We start from the raw sequence: 24,499 nt of genomic DNA, 5'->3' as shown, positions 1-24,499 counted from the left end.
AGCCAGACTTTGCTACGGCTCTTAAACCCCATACTTTTTATGGGCTTCGCAGGGGCATAATTAACTCATCTAGCTAGGCGTTCCTTAGAAGTTTTCATAATACAACGAACAAAGCTAAGGCTTACTCAATTAACCCAGTTAACTGAGGAGTTGCCTAATCCATTGAACCACAAATGGACCAAACAGGCTTGATTAAAATATCCATAAATTAGTTTGTGCTTCGGTGGCCTTATTTACCCAACATGCTTAATCAGATGAAGGGAAAATCTAATGGCCATAATTTGCAATCTTGGTTAGTTTTAGTCTTGGTTTGATTTCTGCTCTGTGGGTTGATTCAATAACCAGATTAAGCATGATGGGTAAACAGATTCCAGGATTAAAGTGAGGGTCAAACTCAGACCCTACTCCATGATTAGTTATACTGTACTCGCAGATGTGAAAATCCAGAATATGATATTCATTGCATTTATTTATTTATTTATTTATTTATTTATTTATTTATTTATTTATTTATTTGTCATATTTCTATGCCGCCCAACTCCCTAGGGACTCTGGGCGGCTTACAGCAAAAAAAAAAAAAAAAAAAAAAAAAAAACCCAATGTGAACAATATCCCATAAAATTTTTTAAAAAGAAAACATTAAAAACCCATACACTCCATTCCATGGCAGAGTCTTGCAAGATTGCCGTAGCGAGATCAACGGCCCCAGGCCTGCCAGAAATGCATTACACTGCATTAATTGTGAGGAAGATGGATGTGTTAAAATGTGATGAATTACTGTTATGAACAAGGATAGACTGACAATCACAACTGAGCTCAAAATTTCTGTTTCTGAGCAAGACAGTTATTAAGTGAGATTTTCCCCATTGTACAACCGTTCTTGCAACAGTTGCTCAGTGAATCGCTACAGTTATTAAGTGAATAACAAGACTGTTAAGTGAATCCGGTTTCCCCATTGACTTTGCATGTCATAAGGGGATCACATGACCCCCTGGACACTGTGACCGTCATAAATATGAACCAGCTGCCAAGCATCTGAATTTTGGTCACATGTCCACAGGGATGCTACAGCAACGGTCGTTAGTGTGAAAAACGCTCCTAAGTCTCTTTGTTCAGTGCCATTGTAACCTTGAACGGTTAGCAAATGAATGGTTGTAAGGCCAGAGCTACCTGTAAGCATGCGGTGCAAATACAGCACAGGTAGTCCTCGACTTACGACCACAACTGGCCCCCAAATTTATGTTGTTCAGTGAGTTTTGCCCTGTTTTACAACTTTTCTTGCCACAGTTGTTAAGTGAACCACCGCAGCTGTTAATTTAGTCATACAGTTGTTCAGTGAATCTGGTTTCGCCATTGACTTTGCTTGTTAGAAGGTCGCCAAAGGGGATTGCATGCCCACCCCCCACCCCCCGGGACACAGCAATGGTCATAAATATGAACTGGTTCTCAAGCATCTGAGTTTTGATCATGTGACTCTACGGGGGACGCTGCAACAGTCATAAGTGTGAAAAACGAGTCCCTTTTCTCAGCACCGCTGTAACTTTGAATGTCACTAAATGAACTGTTGTTGACTAAAGAAAATGTATATTTGATTATTCATGCAATAACTGTGGCTAGAATTGTGTCTGCACAGAACTGGAAAGGTGAAGCAATTCCTGCAGATGAAAAACGTGATTAAGAAAATATTGGAATGTGCAGAAATGAATAGATTAACACTTGCAATTAAAAGAAAGGAAGAATCTGATGATTATAATAATATATGGGATTTATTTTGTCAGAGAATAAATATGAAAGTAATGTATAATAAAGTTGAATAAGTTAAGAGATGTTATAATAATAGATATGTTAAGTATTAGTATTAAAATAAAAGTAGATATAAATAATGAATATGTTGATAAGCGTTAACTGTTACGACACAAACATTTCTACTCAGACGACTGTTTAATGCAGAGGTGAAATCCAGCAGGTTCTGACAGGTTCTGGAGAACTGGCAGCGGAAATTTAGAGTCGTTCGGAGAACTGGCAAATACCACCTCTAGCTGGCCCCAAAGTGGGGTGGGAATGGAGATTTTGCAATATCCTTCACCCAGGAGTGGAGAGGGAATGGGGATTTTGCAGTATCCTTCCCCTGGAGTGGGGTGGGAATGGAGATTTTGCAATATCCTTCTACCAGGAGTGTGGTGGGAATGGGGATTTTGCAATATCCTTCCCCTGGAGTGGGGAGGGAATGGGGATTTTGTAGTATCCTTCCCCTGGAGTGTGGTGGGAATGGGGATTTTGCAGTATCCTTCCCCTGGAGTGGGATGGGAATGGGGATTTTGCAATATCCTTCTACCAGGTGTGGTGGGAATGGGGATTTTGCAATATCCTTCCCCTGGAGTGGGGAGGGAATGGGGATTTTGTAGTATCCTTCCCCTGAAGTGTGGTGGGAATGGGGATTTTGCAGTATCCTTCCCCTGGAGTGGGATGGGAATGGGGATTTTGCAATATTCTTCCCCTGGAGTAGGGTGGGAATGGACATTTTGCAGTATCCTTCCCCTGGAGTGGGGTGGGAATGGAGATTTTGCAGTATCCTTCCCCTGCCACGCCCACCAAGGCACACAGCCACGCCCATAGAACCGGTAGTTAAAAAATATTGGCTTTCACCACTGATTTAATGAATGATGGAACGTTTGTATTAAAAGAAAATTTAAAAAAAATATTTAAAAAAAAACTAAATAAACTGTTGTAAGTCGAGGACTCCCTGCATCTCAGAAAAGGCTGCATTCTTTGTCTTTTTTTGACACCCAAGACAGAAAGGTGAAGTCATTTTATTTTTATTTTTTTTAATTTTTTTTTTTTTGCAGCCCGACTCTTGGAAGGCGAGAACTGCCAGCTGTCCGGAGTGGGAAAGGCGAGGGTGTTTTCAAAGGCTGGGCTCCGGATTGGCTCCCTTAAAACAGCCAGAATTTGGGGGTTGTTTCTAATTCCGGCAGAGGCGAGGGGGCTGGCTTAGGAGCGCTGGGGGAGGAGCCGCGGCTGGCGGCTGGCTGCACGCGAAAGAAATCCCGTCGGCCGGAGAAAGGGGCGCATTCATTCATTCTCCTCCGCTCGAGCCGAGCCGATCGGGGCGCTCACGGCAGCCTTTCGCTCGCCCGCTTGAAACTGTCCCGCCGCTGCTTCCCGCGCCGGGATACAAACGCCTGAAAGCGAATTGAGGAGGGGGAAAAAAGGAAGAAAAGAAAAGAGGAAAAGAGGAGAAAAGGAAAGAAAAGGAAAGGGGGGAAAGGAAAAAGGAAAAGGAAAGGAAAGGAAAGGAAAACTTTCGAGCACGGAGATCAAGTGGATTAATCGGACCCGATCCCCCTGGGCTTGCCAATGGCCAAAGGAGAAGGAGCTGAGAGCGTCTCCTCGGCTGGCCTTTTGCAACCGAGCATCTTAAAACCGGAGGAGCTGATCCGATCCAAGGTAAGGCGGAAGGCAGCTGCGGAGCGGGAGGGGCGAAGGCGAAAAACGAGCCAGGAAAAGAAAAGAAGAAAAGAAGAAAAAAGAAAAATTAAAATAAGGCGCGGGAGGGCTGGAAACCGCGCGCGCGGCTGGCCCTGTGCTCGGAAGCCGGGCGGATTTTACTCCCCGAGGAAGCACGGCTAAGAAAGAGCTTGGGCGATCCACGTGCAGCCCCCGGGCCAGTCGATCGACCGGGGAGAGATCCCGAGAGAGCCAGAAAGCCCCTGGAATGTATGCGGGGGGGAGTGTTGCGCTTTGCTCGCTCGCTTCCCCCTCCTCCTGCAAAGCAGAACCGGGAAGGGCATGAAACGGTCCCCTCCCCCAAAACCCAACGGGTCCTGGATCTGGAGGCGAAGTTGGGCGATCCATTCGGATCTCCCCCCTCCCCCCTCAATCCGGGATCGGGGCGGAGGTGGGCGGGCGAGCCTTCCTTATAAGGCATGGGAGCCTTCAAATTAGAGCGGGCTCGGGTGATCGATCCACCATGGCTCTGCTGCAGACGCTGGCTGGCCCCTGGCGTTGGGTCAAGGTTAGTCCTTCCCGGGAGGACGTGTGAACTGGGGCAACGGGGGAGTAGCGCAGGGGACGGAGAGAGGGAGAGAGAGAGAGAGAGAGGGAGGGAAAGAAAGAGAGGGAGGGAAAGAGAGAAAGAGAGAGGGAAGGAGGGAGAGAGAGAAAGAGGGAGGGAGAGAGAAAGATAGAGGGAGAGAGAGAGAGGGAGGGAAAGAAAGAGAAAGAGAGAGGGAAGGAGGGAGAGAAAAAGGGAGAGAGAGAAAGGGAGGGAGGGAAAGAAAGAAAGGGAAGGAGGGAGAGAGAAAGGGAGGGAGAGAGAGAGAGAGGGAAGGAGGGAGAGAGAGAAAGAGGGAGGGAGGGAGAGAAAGAAGGAGGCAGGAGGGGGGGAGAGAGGGAGAGAGTGAGTTGACTTACCACGAGGAATCCTCCCACTCCTCGCCTCTTTTAAAAAGAGCCCCGGGGTTTTTCGGCGCGTCAGCCTTGGAGTTGTACTGAAAGCCTTGCGAGGCCTCCTCGTGCAGTTCAAGTTCATTCATAAATGGTGAGAAGAAGGTACGGCCGCCCTTGGTGCGACTTCCTCTTTGGAAAAGATATCAATATAAACAATAAACTGAGAAAAGCGCAGTCAGGAGCATTCGGCTTGTTCCACCCCCCCACTTTTTTTAAAAAAATTATTTATTTATTTATTTATTTAATGGTGAAGAAGGGGGAAGATTTCCCCCCTGGAAGTCTCTTTTTCAAGCTTCGTGGCAGTTTGTGTGTGTGTGTGTCTGTCTGTGTGTTTCTGTCCCTTTAAGAAACAACTGCGGAGCACTACAAGAGAAGTCGTGGCTGTTTCAGAAAGAGGTGGGGTGAGGTTTTCATGCGAGGGTGGCTTTTCAGGGTTTGGCTTCCCTCGTAGCCGTGGGCGGCCGGAATGCCCCGATGTTTAGCGTCAGGTGGGAAGTTATGTGTCAGAATGGGAGCCTGGGACTTAGAGGTGTTGAAAGAATGAATGAATTCAGAGCTGAAAAATCGTCTCTTACCCAGTTTCTGCTTCTGACCAGGATGGCTAGGAAACAAACCTTAATGGAAAAGGACTATTCGGCCTCTGGCTTCTCTCTTAGACTTGCGGTTTCTAATCTGTAACCTAAACACTGAAGTGATGCTTGGGATTTTGATGACGAGTTTGTTGGGGTCTGTTGGAAGGTTTTAGGGTGACCACATTATAGCTTAAGTGAATGGCCTGTTTCACATAATAAGGCTAAACAATAGCTGGATTCACCAAATCACTGAACATTCAACTGCACTTTAGTCTAGCCATGCAAACATAGCCACTGTATATTGATCTTGGGGTAACCATTGAATCTAAGCCAGGGTTCAGAGCATGGCTAGGCATTACGGCACCCACCCGATGTTTTGAATTTAAATACCCATTCAGCCTTAGCCAGCATATCCACTGACAAGAGAATGCAGGACTGTATCCAAAATACCTGGAGAACATCAAATTGTCCACCTCTGATTAAGAATGGTGTGAAGATAGTCTTTGTGTCTGGCTGTCTAAGTGGAAGGAACTCACTATTCTCTCACCTATAACATGCCTTTGCAGTAGTAAAATCTGAGCTGAATTTCAGAAAAGAAGTCTAGTTAAATCAGGAATTTCAAACTCTTTCAAAACAATGCACAGTAGCATGGATTGAGTGTTGTAAATGAACTAAGATTTTCTCTAAAAAGCTCTCCTGCCGATATGTTTATGATGATCCTTCTGAGTTCACACCACTTGCATTTACCAATTGGTTGGACTGGGTGTGTGATTACCACAACTTATTGGACAAGATGCACAATTGCTATGTTCACCCAACATACATAATCAACTCAATCATTGGTAGAAATCCAATGGTGTTCAAAACTCAGCTTTAACTTCTTGATTGGATCCAACAGGGGGAGAGGACCTGAAAGCTGAATAATTTAAAGCAACATCTCAACTTTTTCAATCGTAATAATTATTGGTAGCCCTTCCAGAGTTGTTTGAAGTGAATGGGGAGGCAGTTACAGATGTACACCCTACTGGCGGTGGGAGAAAGTGTTTCATTGTTTTTTCACCCCAATTGGGTTGAAAGCGTGAGCAAAGCACTTTTCTGGACTAGCTTCTATTATCTGTCCTTGGTGAGATTTATTGCCTGTTTGAACTGGGATATTTGCTAAGGGTGAACAAAGAAAGTTGTTGCTAGAAAGTAGGAGTGATAAATACCTTGGGAAGATACGTGCAAATACTGCTAACGAGTTCAGAAGGTGCAAAATTCTCCCTTGCTAAAACTAAGTACAAACCAGAGCACTGGGTCAGTTTCTTGTTCAGTGTATTGTGTGAATCCAGAAAATAAGTTACCATAATTCCGTAAACTGGGTTGGGTGAATTTAAAGGTGGATTGAATTTGTAGAGCATAAAGCAGTATTTCTCAACCTTGGTAACTTTAAGACACGTGGATTTTAACTCCCAGAATTTCCCAGCCAACTTGCTGGGAATTGAAGTCCACAAAATTGCCAAGGCTGAGAAACACTGATACAGAGCGAGTCCTGTTTGATCTTCCTTCTGGAGTTTTGACCATTGCTTCCAAATTCTCTGTTCCAGAGAGAAAGCAAAGCCAAGCTATCGATATGCAGCAAAGTGTGTTATGCCATTGGTGGAGCACCTTATCAGATCACTGGTTGTGCTTTGGGATTCTTTCTCCAGATTTACTTGTTGGACGTGGTGCAGGTAAGTCTTAACTGGCTTCGGTCTTTTCTTTGAGGCTGGGGGTTGGTGGTCAAATCAAGGCTTATTGGGGATCCCTGTTGGATTCAACTCTAGGCTGAGCCACGTCTAAAGATTTGCACCCAGTATAGATTTTCTTTAACTGCTGTTTTCTTTGGGTTAGAGTTCCCCAAAACTTTCCTTTCCATGCAAAATTTCCTACATGCTCCACTCTGTAAAACCATCCCTTTTCAAGGAAGCTTCTTGCTTAGCCTTTTGCTTGAGATGCTAGCTTTCTATACGGAGGTACTTCCTTGTTGCGCTTTCAGATCTGGTCTCAGTGCTGTGCCCCTAGTACCCACCCTATGGGCAGCCTATCCTACATGCAACCCCTTATTGAGCTCAGGATCCAAGGGCTTCTGCAGGACCTTGTAAAGGTAGTCTTTGACTTACAACCCCAATTGGGAGCAGAATTTCTGTTGTTGAGCAAGAAGGTTGTGAAGCGTGCCGTGCCCAGTTTTTACGGCCTCTTTGCCACAGTTGTTAAGGGAATCATGCAGTTGTTAAGGGAATCACACAGTTGTTAATACAGCTTCCCCCGTTGACTTTGCTTGTTGAAAGTTGGCTGGGAACGTTGGAAATGGCGATCACGTGACCCTGGGAAATTGAAACTATCATAAATGTATGGCCTTTGCCAAGGGCCCAAATTTTGATCATATGACCACGGGGACATTGCAGTGATTATCAGCGTGACGGATGATTGCAATTATAACTGTTGCAACTTAGAAAAATTGCTAAACGAACACAGTTGTAAGTTGAGGATTACCTGTAGCAGATTTGCACAGTGCAGTTTTCTTGCATACGGAATCTTCCAGATGTGGTAGAATTAAATTTCCCTGAAATCTTAGCAGCACAGCGATTACTATTTAGGGACTCCACAAATTACTAAGCAATATCAAATAGGCTGCCCCATTCATCCAGAGCAGGGGTGGGCAATTAATTTTCCCAAGAGGCCCCATGAGAAAGCGAGACTGTTGTGAAGAACCAAAACAATAGGGCTGTGCACTTATTCACTTAGCTCCCTTTAGTTGTTTGAGCAGTGTATAAACTACTGTATGTAATGAACAAAGTATTTAATAAGGCTATTTCATTCATTCAGATCTCGGATGTTTTCTGCTTGTGTTCCCTTTATTTTTTTGAGCAGTATATTTTAAACAAGTATTTCCCTCAAATCTGTCTATAACTATGCCATTATCCCCCAAAACCCGTTACCTTAAACTTATCAATTATCAATCCATTTTTTTCTTTCATTTCCCCCTAGATGGATATATTTTAACAATTTAAAGCACACAAATATATTAAACATTCCAAAAGTATTTAATTTCAACATACCCATTTTATTTCTAACCATTAGACTCAAAATTTATACTCTTTATTTCTATTATTAAACCTAACTTATTCATCTTATCTTAATTGATTTCTAATTTCCAATTGACCTCACACGGGCCAGATAGGGCCGGATATGGCCTGCAAAATGCCCAGGTCTGATCCAGAAAGCGCTAGTTTAGGGAAGGAAGCATCTCCAAATTGCAAGGAAGTCTCTTGCTTTTCTCTTAGTTGGTTTCCTCATGCTTCTCATGCTTTCATGTCTTTTTTTTTTAATTTGATTTATATGCCGCCCTTCTCCGGAGACTCAGGGCAACTTACAATGCGTTAAGCAATAGCCTTCATCCTTTTGTATATTTATACAAAGTCAGCTTATTGCCCCCACAAACTGGGTCCTCAATTTACCTACCTTAGAAAGGATGGAAGGCTGAGTCAACCTTGAGCCTGGTGAGATTCGAACCTGCAGTAATTGCAGGCAGCTGGTGTTAATAACAGGGTGCTTTAGACCACTGTACTACCAAGGCTCCTTGGTAGTCTTGTCTTCCTGGGGCACAGAATGCCTCTAGAATCGCCGACCTAATGTGAACCGAACCAAGGGCCTCACCCCACTTCTAGTCCTATATACGACCAGATTGTTAAAGGCATTGTTCAGTCCATTCTACATGCTCCTGGCAAGTGTTCTCAAATTAAGAACATCTTGTTTTCTCGTGGTGCGTCGCTTGCCTCGATTGTATATTCTCCGTGGCATTTCTCTTTCAGTAAATAATCCCTGCTAAGAAGAGCAGCACATTTGCTATTGCTTGGTAACTCATTGACTTGAGTTCACACATCCCACAAAGCCCTGGCTTGCTTGAACTGTAATTCGTTAAATAAGCCACACTGGCTTGGTTCAACAATCCCTCCAAGCCCAATTAATGATATGTACAACTGTCGACATGTGGTTCCATCTGTATTTTCGCCCCCGTCGTCCCTGGAAGCCTGCATACCATGTCGAAGTTCATAGCTTCGGGTGAAGAAATCGGCTACTCAGCATTTCAAAACTTGAGGGTGGCAGATCTAAAAATGCAATTCATGTGACCATGGAGATTCTCAAATCATCCAGAGGTGCTTTTTTTTCCAAAAGGCAACTGGATTTCCTTGGGTTTTTTTTTTTTCGTTGAAAACATTTCGCTTCTCATCTGAGAAGCTCATCCAGAACTGAAGAAGCTTCTCGGATGAGAAGTGAAACATTTTTAAAGGGGAAAAAAATCCCTAGAAAATCCAGTTTTTTTTTTAAAAAAAAGCACCTTTGGGATAAATAATGTAACTTCACATCTGATAAAGCCTCTCCAGGTTTCAGCTTCTCAAAGCCAGGCTTCAGCTAGAAACTGTTCTGCCCCAGCTACGGACCCCAAAGTACGCAGCACACACAAAGTCTGTACAAACCTTAGTTTACTAAAATAAAATCAGGTTTTTTTTTCAAACAAAGGCTGTTAATTAACTTTCTTAACAGCCTGCATGAATCCAAAGAATAAATAATCTTAATCTTACTATGCTTGGCAGAAAGCCCAGAAGCAATTTGCAGAGAACTAAGATCAAGGAACAAAGGAGAGTGAACGGTTGTTCCCTGCAAATTGCTTCAGTTGGCATTCCTCCTTAAATAGGCTAAGGGAGTGGCCAATTAGCCCCAAGCCCTACTCTCGAGGAGACCTCCTCCTGAGGAGCCACTCCTGCCTTTTGGCAGCTCTGCGTGCCCCTGCATCGAGAAGAGGCTCCTCCTCTTCGTCCTCTTCACTTAAGGGAGCTTCTGGAGGTTCTGAAGGCCCTGGCCGAATCCCCGCCCCTGGCACCACATCTTCTCCAGCCTCCTCATTGTCCAACTCGAGTGCCAGCTGCACAGGCTGCTGGCGCAGCACCACACCAGCCTCCTTGCTGTCCAAATCAGCCACCAGCCGCACAGGCCACGTACAGGCCACAACAGAAACAGAATGTGAACCACTTAGAGAAGCTCAGGAGAAAATACCAAAACCACAGAGCAAGTCGTGGTGGCGCAGTGGTTAGAGTGCAGTACTGCAGGCTCCTTCTGCTGACTGCCGGCTGCCTGCAATTTGGCAGTTCAAATCTCACCAGGCTCAAGGTGGACTCAGCCTTCCATCTTTCTGAGGTCGGTAAAATGAGGACCCAGATTGTTGGGGGCAATAGGCTGACGCTCTAAACCGCTTGGAGAGGGCTGTGAAGCACTGTAAAGCGGTATATAAGTCTAAGTGCTAGTCCTCAACTTACAACCGGTCATTTAGCGACTGTTTGAAGTTACAATAGGTTTAAAAACTACTTAAGACTTGGATTCAAAGTTCTAATGGTTTCTTCCCCCCTCCCCGGTCACATGATCACATTTTGGGTGCTTGGAAACTGGCCAGCATTTACGGCCATTTGTAGCATCCCACAGTCACCTGACCACGATTCATAATGGTTTTTGCTGGAAACAGACATTTACTTCTGATTTCCAGCAAAAAAACACCACCCATTGTCAACAACGGTTTCACATAACGACTGGAGTGCTCATTTACGACTGATACAAAAAAGGTTGTAAAATCGGGCACAGTCATGTGATGACTCGCTTAATAATCAGCCTGACTTAACCAGCATAATTCTGAACTCAATTGTGGTCATAAGCCGAGGACTACCCGTATTTATTGGAAGAGATAGAAAGCCGTTACCAAGAGAATTTCAGCAACTGCAGCTGCCGAAGAGACTTGGCTTGAGTTTATACGTACGGATTTGGTTCAAATACTGAATTTTCCACCTTGCCCTACCTTGCTCTCTTCCCCCTGGGTTGGCTTGTTTCTACTTGTCCTTTTATTTTATTTTTTTTTGCATGAGACCAATTTGCTTTTCTTTCACTTGTGGCTTCCAGTGAGAGAATGAGCTCCCACGCTCGAGTTGAATGGAGGTTCTTCCCTTCTTCTGTTTAACAGATGGACCCCTTCTACGCATCCATCATCCTTTTCGTGGGACGTGCGTGGGATGCCATAACTGACCCGCTGGTGGGTTTCTTCATCAGTAAAAGCTCCTGGACCTGCTTTGGACGCCTGATGCCCTGGTAAGCATGCCTGGGTGCAGCCTGGTGGATGCCACTTTCAAACAGAATTTCATGATGTATGGCAGGGGTCTCAAACTCTATTTCATTGAAGGCTGCATCAGGGCTGAGGTTGACCTTGGGGGGCTGGGTGGGCGTGGCCGACTGGGTGTGGCCAGCTTCACACTACTCCCCAAACTGCTAGCATGTTTCCTCTTTCGCACTGGGTAGACTGGGCCAAAGCCATGCTGGCCCAATGTTTCCTTTTTGCATTGGGTAGACCGGGCTAAAGCGACACGGTCCAACCCGTTACATTTTCCAGGACGGCCCTGTGGGCTGGATCCAACCACATCACAGGCCACATCTGGCTCACGGGCCTTGTGTTTGATACCCCTGATGTACGGTGACATCTGTAGAATTTTCTAGTTACAATTTTCTTGTAGAATAGAATAGAATTTTTATTGGCCAAGTGTGAGGAATGATCATCAGTGGCACTGGCACTTTTTTTAGTGCCAGGGTAACTCTGAAAGGTCACTAAATGCATAGAATAGAATAGAATAGAATAGAATAGAATAGAATAGAATAGAATAGAATAGAATAGAATAGAATAGAATAGAATAGAATAGAATACTTTATTGGCCAAGTGTGATTGGACACACAAGGAATTTGTCTTGGTGCATATGCTTTCGGTGTACATAAAAGAAAAGATACGTTCGTCAAGAATCATAATTATAGTCATTATAAGCAATCAGGAAACAATATCAATATAAATCGTAATAATACAAGGAACAAAATTACAGTCATACAGTCCTAAGTGGGAGGAGATGGGTGATAGGAACGATGAGAAGATTAATAGTAATAGTAATGCAGACTTAGTGAATAATTTGACAGTGTTGAGGGAATTAGTTGTTTAGCAGAGTGATGGCATTCGGGAAAAAACTGTCCTTGTGTCTAGTTATTCTGGTGTGCAGTGCTCTATAGCGTTGTTTTGAGGGTAGGAGTTGAAACAGTTTATGTCCAGGATGTGAGGGGTCCGTAAATATTTTCACAGCCCTCTGTTTGACTCGTGCAGTATACAGGTCCTCAATGGAAGTCAGGTTGGTAGCAGGAGTAGTTTGCCATCACTTTTTTTCCTAAGACATTATTTTAACCAATAGCCTGGTGTCTCTTGGATAGGAGAACTAGCCAACCTTGTTTAGCTTTTTGAAGATCAACCAAGGTTGACTATGTTCAGCCACCTCCTGTGATGAAATTTAAGGAAGCTCAATTACAGCTGATCACAAGAGCACTTTTGTGTGCTATTCTTGGTAACAAAAGAGGTTTATCCATTACTTTGTGAGATTTTTTTTTTCCAATACCCAGAACTAGTCTTCACCTTGGAAAGCTAGACAGAGAAGCTTCTGTAGTCATTAGAAGTCAAGCTTATTTAAAATCAGTTTTGATTTACCCACAAGGGCTGGGGATTGAATTTATAGACAGAATTGTAACCCTGTTATTTGCAATTCTTGACTGGAGAATGTCAAAAGCACCAGGAGGGTTTTGATCCCCGATGACTTGAATTGGATGAGTTGGAGGAGAGTTGGACTAGCGGCAGATCCCTTTCTCCATTGGGGCTGTAGAAGAGGCTTATTAAAGGTGGAGGAAGTAGGTTGGGTGTATCATAGTCAAGTGAGAAACATTCAACTGGTGAATTTCAGTGGTGGGTTGCTCCCAGTTCGGTCCGGTTCTATAGAACCAGTAGTAAAACTGTCCACCCACCACAATGTCATCATGAGTGATCAGCGCATACGCGCGAGTGCTCCCGCTATGAACCAGTAGTAAACAGGAACCCACCCCTGGTGCAATTGAGGGTACCAGTAATACTGGCAGCTCACTATGTCCCCTAGTTTTGTGACTGCAGCACCGTGGATCAGTTCTGCTTTTTCCCCAACCTGGGAGATAATTTTGGGTCCTTGTAGAACTATAGGAAGAAGGTGACTTGGTGAAATTGAGATGTCGTGCATGGTCTGAGCTTGTGACGCAAAAAGTCTGTAGAGATTCTCAGTCATCCAGGTTATGGTTGTCCCAAAGGTGCTTTTTTCAGGAGGCAACTGGATGTTCTTGTTTTTTCTTTTGAAGACATCTCGCTTCTCATCCAAGAAGCTTCTTCAGCTCTGACATGGGGAATGGAAGGATTTATATTCCTTGCAGACAGAGCTGGTCCTTTGCATCTTTTTAGAGGATCGTTGAAGCCCTTGGAGTTTATCTGTGTCCTCAGGGTCACTTGAGTAGTGCAAATGGTTCCTGGTTGTGAAGTAAAAGTTGTGTTTTGGTGGGTCATAAGGAAGCAGTCAACTAGCACTTGGGACTAGGCTGGTCCATGAAGGGTTTTGTATGTGTAGATATATATAAAAAACCCACAATAGGTAACACATTTGTTCAAGCTACATATTCTTCCTGGATATTCCATTCTCCCTCTGATGTTTGCTCCCTCCGCCTCCAATTTCAGCTGTTTGTGAGCATTTTAGAGATATCATGCCCCAAATGGCTTGGGGAACATCTGTTTTCATAATTTATAGCAAGCATGGGCGGAAGACTTTTCAAGATTGTTCCAGATCTTGAAATCCATCTTGTTGACTATATTAATGCTGATTGGAAAATAGCAACAGCATAGCACCGGATTGCCTACAACGGTGTTGTTCAACCTTAGCAACTTTAAGATGTGTGGACTTCAACTCCCAGAATTCCCCAGGAAGCATGCTGGGAGTTGAAGTCCACACATCTTAAAGTTGCTAACGTTGAGATACATTGATCTATCCCAGGGGTCTGCAACCTTAAATACTCAAAGAGCCATTTGGACCCGTTTCCCACAGAAAAGAAAACACCGGGAGCCACAAAACCTGGGTGGGCGTGGCCAACTCAATGTCGCTCACTTCCAGTCACACGATCCCCCTAGCCACGCCTACCCAGCATTCTCTACCCATTAGGGCAGAAAACCAGTTGTTAAAAGACACTGGGAACCACAAAATCCTTTTGACATCTCTCTCTCTCCCTTCCCTCCCTCTCTCTCTGTATCTCTCTATGTCTCTCTCTCTCCCCCTCTCTCTGTATCTCTCTGTCTCTGCCCTGGCTGCTTCTCCATGCCGTCACCCTTACTTTCTCAGGCCAGGCGAGGAGTGATTGGGAGGGGAGGGTGAGGGGTGGGGCCAACCAGTGGTGGGAGCACCTGACAGGGAGCCACAGCAGAGGGCCCAAAGAGCCGCATATGGCTCCAGAGCTGCAGGTTGCTGACCCCTGATCTAGCCGAATCACCTGCTCAACTCAGAATCCACTAGAATATCTGAAAGTTGACCAGCCAGCTCTTAATTTGAACCCCTCAAAGAGAAGAGAATTCTCAATTTCAGGAGACAACCTTCCCCTGATTGACAGCTTATACAAGTCAGGAAGTTTGTTCTGATATCTACCTGGAGAGGTCTGTAAATGGCATAAAGATTATGACTCAAAGAATGAGAATACAAGCATGAAAACCTGTACAGGATATTATAAAATGGAAATGCACCATGTTTTCTAGGCTACATTTGGATTTTTAAGGTATACCTAGGGTTGCAGTCCAAAAATTGTTGCTTGATGCCAAGACGGTCAAACTTTGAGTTGATTTAATTCATTCTCACGTAACTAAAACTTGCAGTTAAGAACAATTGGCAGTTAGAAGACTTGCCCATCCTGCATGAAGATTAACTGTCAGTAACAAATGGTCCTCGGCTTATAACCATAATTGAGCCTGAAATTATGGTCATAACTTGTTGGGGTCATAAGTTAAAAGCATCATATTATTACCTATAAAATGGTGAGATTTTTTCAGGGCTGGGCATGGATTTGATCTCAGAAGCATGAGGTTTCCACTGTTAAGCCAACAAACCTGGAACTTTTAATAATTTGGCTGGAATAATTAAGTCCTCTGGCTAGAGTCATGTGTGCTCCCTTTGCATAGATTGGCCTTTAAAAGGAAAAAATTATAAGAGCAAAGAGTGTATGAATAAATGAGTTCATTCAGCCAAGTTTTAGGGACTCCTTTTTGAAAGAAGTTTTTGTAAAAGCTTTTCTTGACTCTGGGTTCAGACAATCAAAATAAGCCCATGTGAATAAAACACTGGAATCCCATAATATGCAACTCTCACCTAACAAAAATGAATTATGTTTTATTATGCTGGCTGGGGAATTCCGGAAGTTGAAGTCCAACTTCAACTTGTATCTTAATGTTGGTAAGGTTGATGAAATACTGGTCTTACAGGTAGACCTTGACTTAACAACCATTTCTTTAGCAAAAATGACTTAAGACTGATCCACACACTTGCGTGACCATCATAGCATCCCCATGGTCAAGTGAGCATTGCACTAGGCTTTGGAGCCGCACGTGGCTCTTTCACTCCTCTGCTGCGGCTCCTTGTCATTCAAAATATGCGTCACAACCGCCAATGTGCGACACCTGCCGGCACACGATTTATTGAGCTTTTCAACCCCCGGTAGGCCAACCATGGATAAATCCAAGAAAAGAAAAGTTTCAGAAGAAAAACAGAATGTTTAATTCAACTACATATGCTAGTTTTGTGGCCACTCAAGAAATAGTCAGGCACGGGAAGATTTTTGTGGCTCCCGGTGTTTTCTTTTCTGTGGGAAATGGGTCCAAATGGCTCTTTGAGTGTTTAAGCTTGCAGACCCCAGCACTAGGCAATTGGCATGTATTTACAATGTTTGCAGTGTCCTGCAGTCACATGATCCCCATTTGCAGCCTACCCAGTTGGCTTCTGACATTGGGTGAAACTGGATTCATTTAACAAGTGCAGTGATTCACATAACAACATTGGCAAAATGGTCATAAAACCAGGTGCGACTCACTTATCAACTGCCTTGCTTAGCAAGGAAAATGTGGTCCCAACTGTGATCATAAATTGAGGATTGGCTGCACTTCATATAATCTATCAAATAATCAGGGGTGAAATCCAGCAGGTTCTGACAGGTTCTGGAGAACCGGTAGCGGAAATTTTGAGTAGTTCGGAGAACTGGCAAATGCCACCTCTGGCTGACCCCAGAGTGGGGTGGGAATGGGGATTTTGCAATATCCTTCCCCCAGGAGTGGGGAGAGAATGGAGATTTTGCAGTATCCTTCCCCTGGAGTGGGGTGGGAATGGAGATTTTGCAGTATCCTTCCCCTGGAGTGGGGAGGGAATGGAGATTTTGCAGTATCCTTCCCCTGGAGTGGGGAGGGAATGGAGATTTTGCAGTATCCTTCCCCTGAAGTGGGATGGGAATGGAGATTTTGCAGTATCCTTCCCCTGAAGTGGGGTGGGAATGGAGATTTTGCAATATCCTTTCCCCAGGAGTGGGGAGGGAATGGAGATTTTGCAATATCCCTCCCAACTGATTGGCTAGAACCGATCTGCTCCTTGTAAATCTCTCGGTGGTGGTAGATTGGCAATTGAGGCCAAGCTGCCTAAAAGCGGTTTCTGATGCTCTCGGTGGTGGCAGAGCGGCAAAAAGCTGTTTAAACTCTTGCCGTGGCACTTCGAAGGGCCGCCCTACAGCTGATCAGTGTTAAAAGGCAGTGTGGTGGTAGACCCGTGTGCTCCAAAAACAAATGGGTAGACTGGAACGTTCCGAAAACAAATGGGTAGACCAATACAGCTCTGCAAGCAGTGAAAAGCCTGGTAGACCAGTACCTCTGCTAAATCCTAAAGAATTGTTTGTCACATGACCATCAAACCACGCCCACAAAATAAGCCACACCCACAGAACTAGTAGTAAAAAGTTTCAGAACCCACCCCTGACCTATAGTTTCCACTCTTGGCCTTTGCCCAGGGTAGTTGTTGGCAGGGTTGCCTCCTCTGGGAGCCCTGAAACAGCCCGCTTATCGGCAGCTAAGTTTAGTCTCCCCTGACGCAAGAAGAGTCTGGGATTTAGGAGGTCGTGTCCTCAGGTGGCCGTCCTTAGCTCTGCAGGACAACCTCATGCACGTTGCAGCCCAAACCTTTGAGAATGGCCGCCGGTTCGGTTTTTCTCCTTCTCTTCCTGCAATTAAACCTCTTCAGGTTTTATAGCACTTTCGGATGGACATTCCTTTTTTTTTTTAATCAAGTTTTATTAATTTTTTTCCCCCTAACACACACCCACATATTTTATGAAACAGAGTATTGACCATGTCCTATGATATCATATCTACAACTCGTCATATCCAAATATATTTTACTTAGTGACAATTTCTGCCAAAGTGTTCTCTTTCCATATTTTTAGATCGAAACTTAATATTTCTATTCTTGTTTCTGTAAACGGTATCTTCTTTCGCCCTCAAATTCTCTTTTCTCCATTTTTAATCAGATATATTCTCTTTTAATTTTTGATAGTTCATTCTTTATCCTAATATATTTAAACATGTTCGGGGATGCCTTTCTTCCATTTCATTTTTCTTTTACAGCAATCTTTCTTCTCTTTTCTCTTCCTCTCCCTCCCTTCTTTTATCCTTCCTCCCTTCTTCTTCCCTCCTCTCCTGCTCCTTCTCTACTTCCCCTTTTTTTCTCCCTCTCCTCCTTTCTTCCCCCCTGTCTAACCTTCTCTCCTACTCTTATTTCCCCTTCCTTTCTTCCTCTCCTCTTCCCTTTCTTTTGTTCCTCTCTCTCCTTCTCCCTCAGATGGACATTTCCTGAAAGTTAGTTTGCCCTTCCATTACACTGTAATTGACCCCACAAGTCGTGAAGATGGTTCAGAAGTTGATCCGAGTTTATGACATTTTTTTTTTGTGGAGATCATAAAGCAAACACATTGTTCTCTATGGGGCATTTTTTTTTTTTTTTTTTGTGCTGGAAACCAGAAGTAACTGCCAGTTTCCAGCAAAAATGTCATCAATTAGAGCCGTGTGACTGCGGGATGCTGCACACCGCCATTAATGCTGGTCAGTTGCCGAGCATTCCAAAGACAACAGCTGCCCATCCCGGTCATGTGAAACAGCCCCCTTATCACACGACCGGAGTGGACAGCTGTCAAAACTTCAAATCTGGGTCGGAAGTAGCTATGTTTGCATCCCCTGGAACTTTGAACAGATACTAAGCAACCGGTTGTAAGTGGAGAACTACCTGTAGGCATATTCTTTCTGAGATGCTCGCTCACTCCATGTGTAAAGAGGATCAAAGCGAGCAGACAAACCGAGCACTCTGACAGGATATCTCATGCTCTTTTGTGGTGCGCAAGAGTTTTGCAACAGTTACAAGGAAGCCAAGGCAGTTTGGTTCTTTGTCAGACAAGACAAAGAGACACCCAGCTTGTGGAAACTCAGCAATGTCGTTTGCACAACCTGCTAAACCTGGTTATGGGTGGATATGTACCAGTGGTGGGTTTCAAAATTATTTACTACCGGTTCTGTGGGTGTGGCTTGGTGGGTGCGGCAGGGGAAGGATACTGCAAAATCCCCATTTCCTCCCGATCATCTGGGACTTGGGAGGCAGAGAATAGATGGGGGCGGAGCCAGTCAGAGTTTTTACTACCAGTTTTTTTTTTTTTTTTAATTTGATTTATATGCCGCCCTTCTCCGGAGACTCAGGGCGGCTTACAATGCACTAAGCAATAGCCTTCATACTTTTGTATATTTTATACAAAGTCAGCTTATTGCCCCCACAAACTGGGTCCTCATTTCACCTACCTTAGAAAGGATGGAAGGCTGAGTCAACCTTGAGCCTTGGAGAGATTCGAACCAGCAGAAATTGCAGGCAGCTGTGTTAATAACAGGGTGCACTAAACCACTGTACTATCAAGGCTCTGTAGTTCTCGGAACTACTCAAAATTTCCACTACCGGTTCTCCAGAACTGGTCAGAACCTGCTGCAACCCACCTCTGATATGTACCCAGTTGGCCGTTCATGCCATTGAGTGGTTTAGAGCAGGGGTCTCCAACCTTGGCAACTTTTAAGACTTGTGGACTTCAACTCCCAGAGTTCCTCAGCCAGCAAAGTCCACAAATCTTAAAGTTGCCAAGGTTGGAGACCCCGGGTTTAGAGCACAAGATATGATGTATGATGCAAACCCAGAAAATGGACTAATTGAGAAAATTCACTTGGCATGTTGTATGAATCTGGTTACTGAATCAGCCTTTGTTGTGGGAATTGAAACTGGAGGTTGCAGCAGAGTTAAGGACATTGCCTTGAGCTCTCGAAGGAAAGACCAGAAGTAAATCTAGCCATTACTTGCATTTTTTCTTTCATCCGTTTCTACATGGGAAACTTTAGTATGAAAAGTTTCCAAGCTGTTGTCATATGCTAGCCATGGAGCCCTTGGCATTTTAAAGTTCTTCTTTGATTTCCCTGAGCCTTTGTGCATTATAGTCCAGTTCATCAAAAGTAGGAGAAAAGGCCAGTTGTTGGACATTGGAGAGAAAGGGGAAGGAAGGAAGGAAGGAAGGATAGGCATCTCTAGGGAAAAATTGACTCAACCCGTGCCACGATTTCTCACTGCAAATCCCGTGGGTTTACGACATCCTTGCATCCAGTGGTGAAATCCAATTTTTTTTTACTACCGGTTCTATGGGCGTGGCTTGGTGGGCGTGGCTTGGTGGGCAGGGGAAGGATACTGCAAAATCCCCATTCCCACCCCACTCCTGGGGCAAGGATACTGCAAAATCCCCATTCCCTCCCCCATCCTGGGGGAAGGATACTGCAAAATCCCCCAAATCTCCATTCCCTCCCCACTCCTGGGGGAAGGATACTGCAAAATCCCCATTCCCACCCCACTCCTGGGGGAAGGATACTGCAAAATCCCCAAAATCTCCATTCCCTCCCCACTCCTGGGGGAAGGATACTGCAAAATCCCCATTCCCACCCCACTCCTGGGGGAAGGATATTGCAAAATCCCCATTCTCACCCCATTCTGGGGCCAGCCAGAGGTGGTATTTGCCGCTTCTCTGAACTACTCAAAATTTCTGCTACTGGTTCTCCAGAACCTGTCAGAACCTGCTGGATTTCACCCCTGCCTGCATCCCATCTCAGAACACAAGTACAAAATCCGGGATTTGCAGTTGTGAAATCCCGATGCACGGTTTGTTATTTTGGCATCCATTGTGGTTGGCCCTGTATCCCATTGCAAAAAATGTGATTTGCCATCTCGTTGCCTTCTCTTCTCTCCCGCCTTCCCCACCTGTGACTTTCTTGGTGGAACTTCCCCCCCCCACCATGTGCTTGGCATCGTCCAAAGCTTAGGCTCATCATCATGGCAATAAGAAGCGGATTCGCACGCCAGCGCTTTTCATCTCTTTTGATTGGCATTGCACTCAGATCAAGGGCCGCTTTGAGTTCTCTCTTGACTTTTGAATCTCCTTTGGAGCCCTGCACCACTTCCCTTTTCCAGGAAGGGAAACAGTTAAAGCTGGCAAAGTTATGCAAGGGGTGTGTGCGGGGAGAGAAGTGTGGGGCGGAAGAGGAGGCTTGTGTGTAAAACACACCACCCCCAATCAGCCAATGGGGAGGCAGGGCGTATGTGCATGCTAAAATTCCATCTGGCTTCCTTTCTCCAACCCTTTTCAGGGCCACGCCTTGGGCTGGGGGTTACTCCGAGTCAAATGGCTCAGTCACCCTTGTGGGGTGAGTGGGATGTCAGACCGGCTGGGCTGGGCTGGGCTGCAGCTTGCTCTTCTTTTCTCCCCCCCCCCTTTTTTTTTTAATTAAGACTATAAAACAGAAATGAAAATAAAAGTAATGGGCAGGTGAGAAAATGGAAGAGAAAGGAGAAGGGGGGGGGAAAAGCACCGAATTCCAACATTTTTTCAGCACCGTAAATTACAAAATAGAATTAGTAGTACCGCTTCAGCCTTTGGCTGCATCAGCTTAATAAATCCTAACCATTTCTAGGGTTAGAATGCAGTACTGCAGGCAAACTAATCGAGAGAGGAAACAACCTGGAATGAAGGAGAAACTTCCTAACAGTGAGAGTAATTAATCAGTGGAAACAGCTTTGCCTTCAGAAGTTGTAGGGGCTTCATCACTGGAGGTTTTTGAAAAGGGACTGGACAGCCACTTGTCTGACAAGGTATAGGGCAGCGGCACCCAACTTTTGGGGCACCTGGGACCGGTTCCATGGGGAGAGCCTTTTCCGTGGACCGGAGGGGGCGTGGTTTCATGTGTTGCCTGCATTCTGTGAATCCGAGGTGGTGCAGTGGTTAGGGTGCAGTACTGCAGGCTACTTCAGCTGACTGCTAGTTCAGCAGATCAGCGGATCAAATCTTACCGGCCCAAGGTTGACTCAGCCTTCCATCCTTCCGAGGTGGGTAAAATGAGGACCCAGATTGTCCTCATTTGCTGTCTTTGGTGTAAGCCGCCCAGAGTCCTCGGAGAGTGGGCGGCATAGAAATATGAATAATAAAAATAAAAATAAATAAAATAAATATTTGCGCCGCCTGGTTTCTGGCATGCCGCAGCCTGGTGCTGGTCCTGGTCCAAGGTTCAGGTGTTGGGGACCCCTTGTATAGGGTCTCCTGTTTGAGCAGAGGGTTGGACTAGAAAACCTCCAAGATCTCTTCCAGCCCTATTCTAGTCTCTGCCCATAGCCTGGAATTTGATCTGGATGAGGCTCAAGGTTGACCCAACTTTCAATCCTTCCGAGGTTGGTAAAATGAGGACAATTTGGGGGGCAATATGCTGATTTTTTAAACCACACGGAAAGGGGTGGTATATAAGTGCTATTGCTATAACAACAAACTACTTTAATCAGCAAAACCGAAAGTCAAAGTTTAATTATTATTTTTTTTTCCTGTCCTGACCACAAAAAGTTCAGAAGCGGTTTCTAGACAGAAATAAAACTGGATATATTCTTTGATGGCTGCAGTTTGCTCTTGAAGAGCTCTGCTCCGGGCTCTCACAGACAGAGTCTCTGGCTGGAGGGATTCCCGAAAGGATATTTCCTCCCTCCCCCTGAGCAAACGACATTTTTCAGCACTGGCCACGTCAGTTTCCTTTCTTTTCAGATCTAGGTGCAGTTTGTAAAGATAAGCGAGCCGAGAAAACCACGGAAAGACTGAGTAACTAGCAACCCTTGTGTGTATCAGCAGCAGCAGGAGGAAGAGAAAGGGCTGCTCTGGGTTGAAGCCCGGCTGAGCTGCCACCTGGGGTGGCTTCGATTTTTGAGGGACACGTCATTTTTGTGTTCCACTTCACTGGAAAGAACTAGCGGGGAGGAAAATCCACATGTCCAGGATCTTCCTCTTTTCACATCCTGCTTTCAGCTTGCCTCTTTCGTGCAGGACGCAGAAGAAATAAGAGACAGAACTCTGGTGTTGTGAGATACACGTAGCCCTCAACTTACAGTAGTTCATTTAGTTCAGTGGTCACCAACTGGTGGTCCGTGGACCACTGGTGGTCTGCGAGAAAATTTTGATGGTCTGCAGAAAAACATTGCACTAAATCAGGGGTCCTCAAACTACGGTCCCTGGGCCGGATACGTGCAATGAACATTTGTGTTACTGCAGAGAGTCTCCCCCTTTGGGGTATTTTTGTGTGGGTAGAAGGGGGGCAGAAATTTCAACTTGGGGTCTGTTTCAGCCTCCTGGTGTGGGGCTTTGGGTGAAGGCTGGAGGGAAGTGCTGCTGGTGGTGAAGAGCCGGAGGGCCTTGTTCCAGTGGGACTGTATCATGGCCTGGAACTGGCTGACCATCTCAGCCCGCTGAGCCTCCAGGCGCTGGTATCTGGCCTTGCACTCCCGCAGGTCTTCCCTCTGCTTGGAAACCCTATGCTCCTAGTCCTCAGTGAGGTGCTTCTGCTGAGTCTCCTTCTCGGCCAGATCCAATTTGAACTGAGCTGTTTTGCCAACTCTTTCTCACGGTGGCTGCTTAGCTTCAACAACTGCTTCCTGCTGTGGCCCTAAGGAGCCCGGGCGGACAGGCGAGGAGTGGCTGGGAGGGGAGGGGTGAGTAGAGGCTAGCGAGATGCCCCTCGATGTCAGTGACATAAAGTTGGCCACACCCACCCAGTCACATGACCACCTAGCCACGCCCACCCAGCCGGTCATTAGGCAGATCGTATTAGTGGTCCGCAGGATTTAAAATTATGAAGTTAGTGGTCCCTGAGGTCCGAAAGGTTGGGGACCCCTGATTTAGTTCACAGTTACAACGGCACTGAAAAAAGCGACTTATGACCGTTTTTCACATTTGTGACCGTTAACAGCCTCCCCGTGTTCATGGGATCAAAATTAAACAAACGCTTGGCCACTGACTCATATTTATGACGGGTGCACCAGCCTCCCAGGGTCATGTCATCACTTTTGGTGACTTTCTGACAAGGGAAAAATTGATTCAACCCGTGCCACGATTTCTCACTCCAAATCCCCTAGGTTTATGACATCCTTGCATCCAGTAGTGAAATCCAATTTTTTTTTACTCCCGGTTCTGTGGGCGTGGCTTGGTGGGCATGGCAGGGGAAGGATACTGCAAAATCCCCATTCCCTCCCCACTGCTGGGGGAAGGATATTGCAAAATCTCTATACCCTCCCCACTCCAGGGGAAGGATACTGCAAAATCCCCATTCCCACCCCACTCCTGGGGGAAGGGTACTGCAAAATCCCCATTCCCACCCCACTCTGGGGCCAGCCAGAGGTGGTAGTTGCCGGTTCTCCGAACTACTCAAAATTTCCGTTACCGGTTCTCCAGAACCTGTCAAAACCTGCTGAATAGCACCCCTGGTTTGGACTAGGAGAAGCTGAAGGCCGCAACATCTGCAGAATAATAGATACTATATGGCTTGGGAAGAAGTCTAATCCAGAGGAAACATTGTGTTGTGTGGGTTGGCTGGAGAGTGGCTAAGCTGCAGTTTGCGAGTTAGAACAATGGCTTAAATCTTGCAGACCACAAAGCCAAGAATCCCATGCCAAGTTTGATGTCATCCTAGGTTTTGCGAGCCATGTTGAAAGCTGCACTTAAAGTGGGGGGGAGGGGCTTGTCTTGAGTGGACAAGGAGCTTTAAGGAGTACATTAGGTGCTTGAGGCCCTTAGAAGTCTTAAGAGATTTATTTTGCCATGGGGGAAAAAAAGAGGGCCTAACGTTCTAAGGGCATGAAAAGGATGTTCATAGACCATCGTCTTGTTTGTTTATTCCTACGTTAAGCCCGAAAGAAGCAAACCACTTAATGGCTTAGGGTCATCAGTGAACGCTGAGTGTGTGCACGAGTGAGAGAGAAGAAAGAGAAGAGGCTGGGTTCACATACTTCACAGGATTAAGCCAAGTAGAGTTGGCTTGAACTGTGTGGTTCAGCCATTTGTGGGTTCTCAGCTGTTGTTTAGCAGGCTGGACGAATTAAGCCATCGGGATAAGCCACCATATGATGTATTTCTTGGGGCTTGGCTCTGGG

General features: G+C 45.4%; 1 protein-coding gene across 1 annotated transcript in view; it reads left to right on the top strand.

Annotated features, from left to right (window-relative positions):
• The first annotated feature begins 2,981 nt into the window (after positions 1–2,981).
• MFSD2A (MFSD2 lysolipid transporter A, lysophospholipid) overlaps positions 2,982–24,499 on the top strand; it is a 52,484-nt gene continuing 30,966 nt past the window's right edge. The window contains exons 1-3 of the mRNA XM_034413434.3: positions 2,982–3,447; positions 6,608–6,733; positions 11,050–11,174. Of these exons, the coding sequence (XP_034269325.1) occupies positions 3,358–3,447; positions 6,608–6,733; positions 11,050–11,174 (341 nt within the window). The 5' untranslated portion in view covers positions 2,982–3,357. The remainder of the gene's footprint in view (positions 3,448–6,607; positions 6,734–11,049; positions 11,175–24,499) is intronic.

This window comes from Pantherophis guttatus, chromosome 10 (assembly GCF_059756535.1).
Source record: "Pantherophis guttatus breed Tessera chromosome 10, ASM5975653v1, whole genome shotgun sequence".
In the NCBI taxonomy this organism is placed as follows: domain Eukaryota; kingdom Metazoa; phylum Chordata; class Lepidosauria; order Squamata; family Colubridae; genus Pantherophis; species Pantherophis guttatus.
Note: the sequence above shows the minus strand (reverse complement) of the source record. Positions and strands in the feature narration are given on the sequence as shown.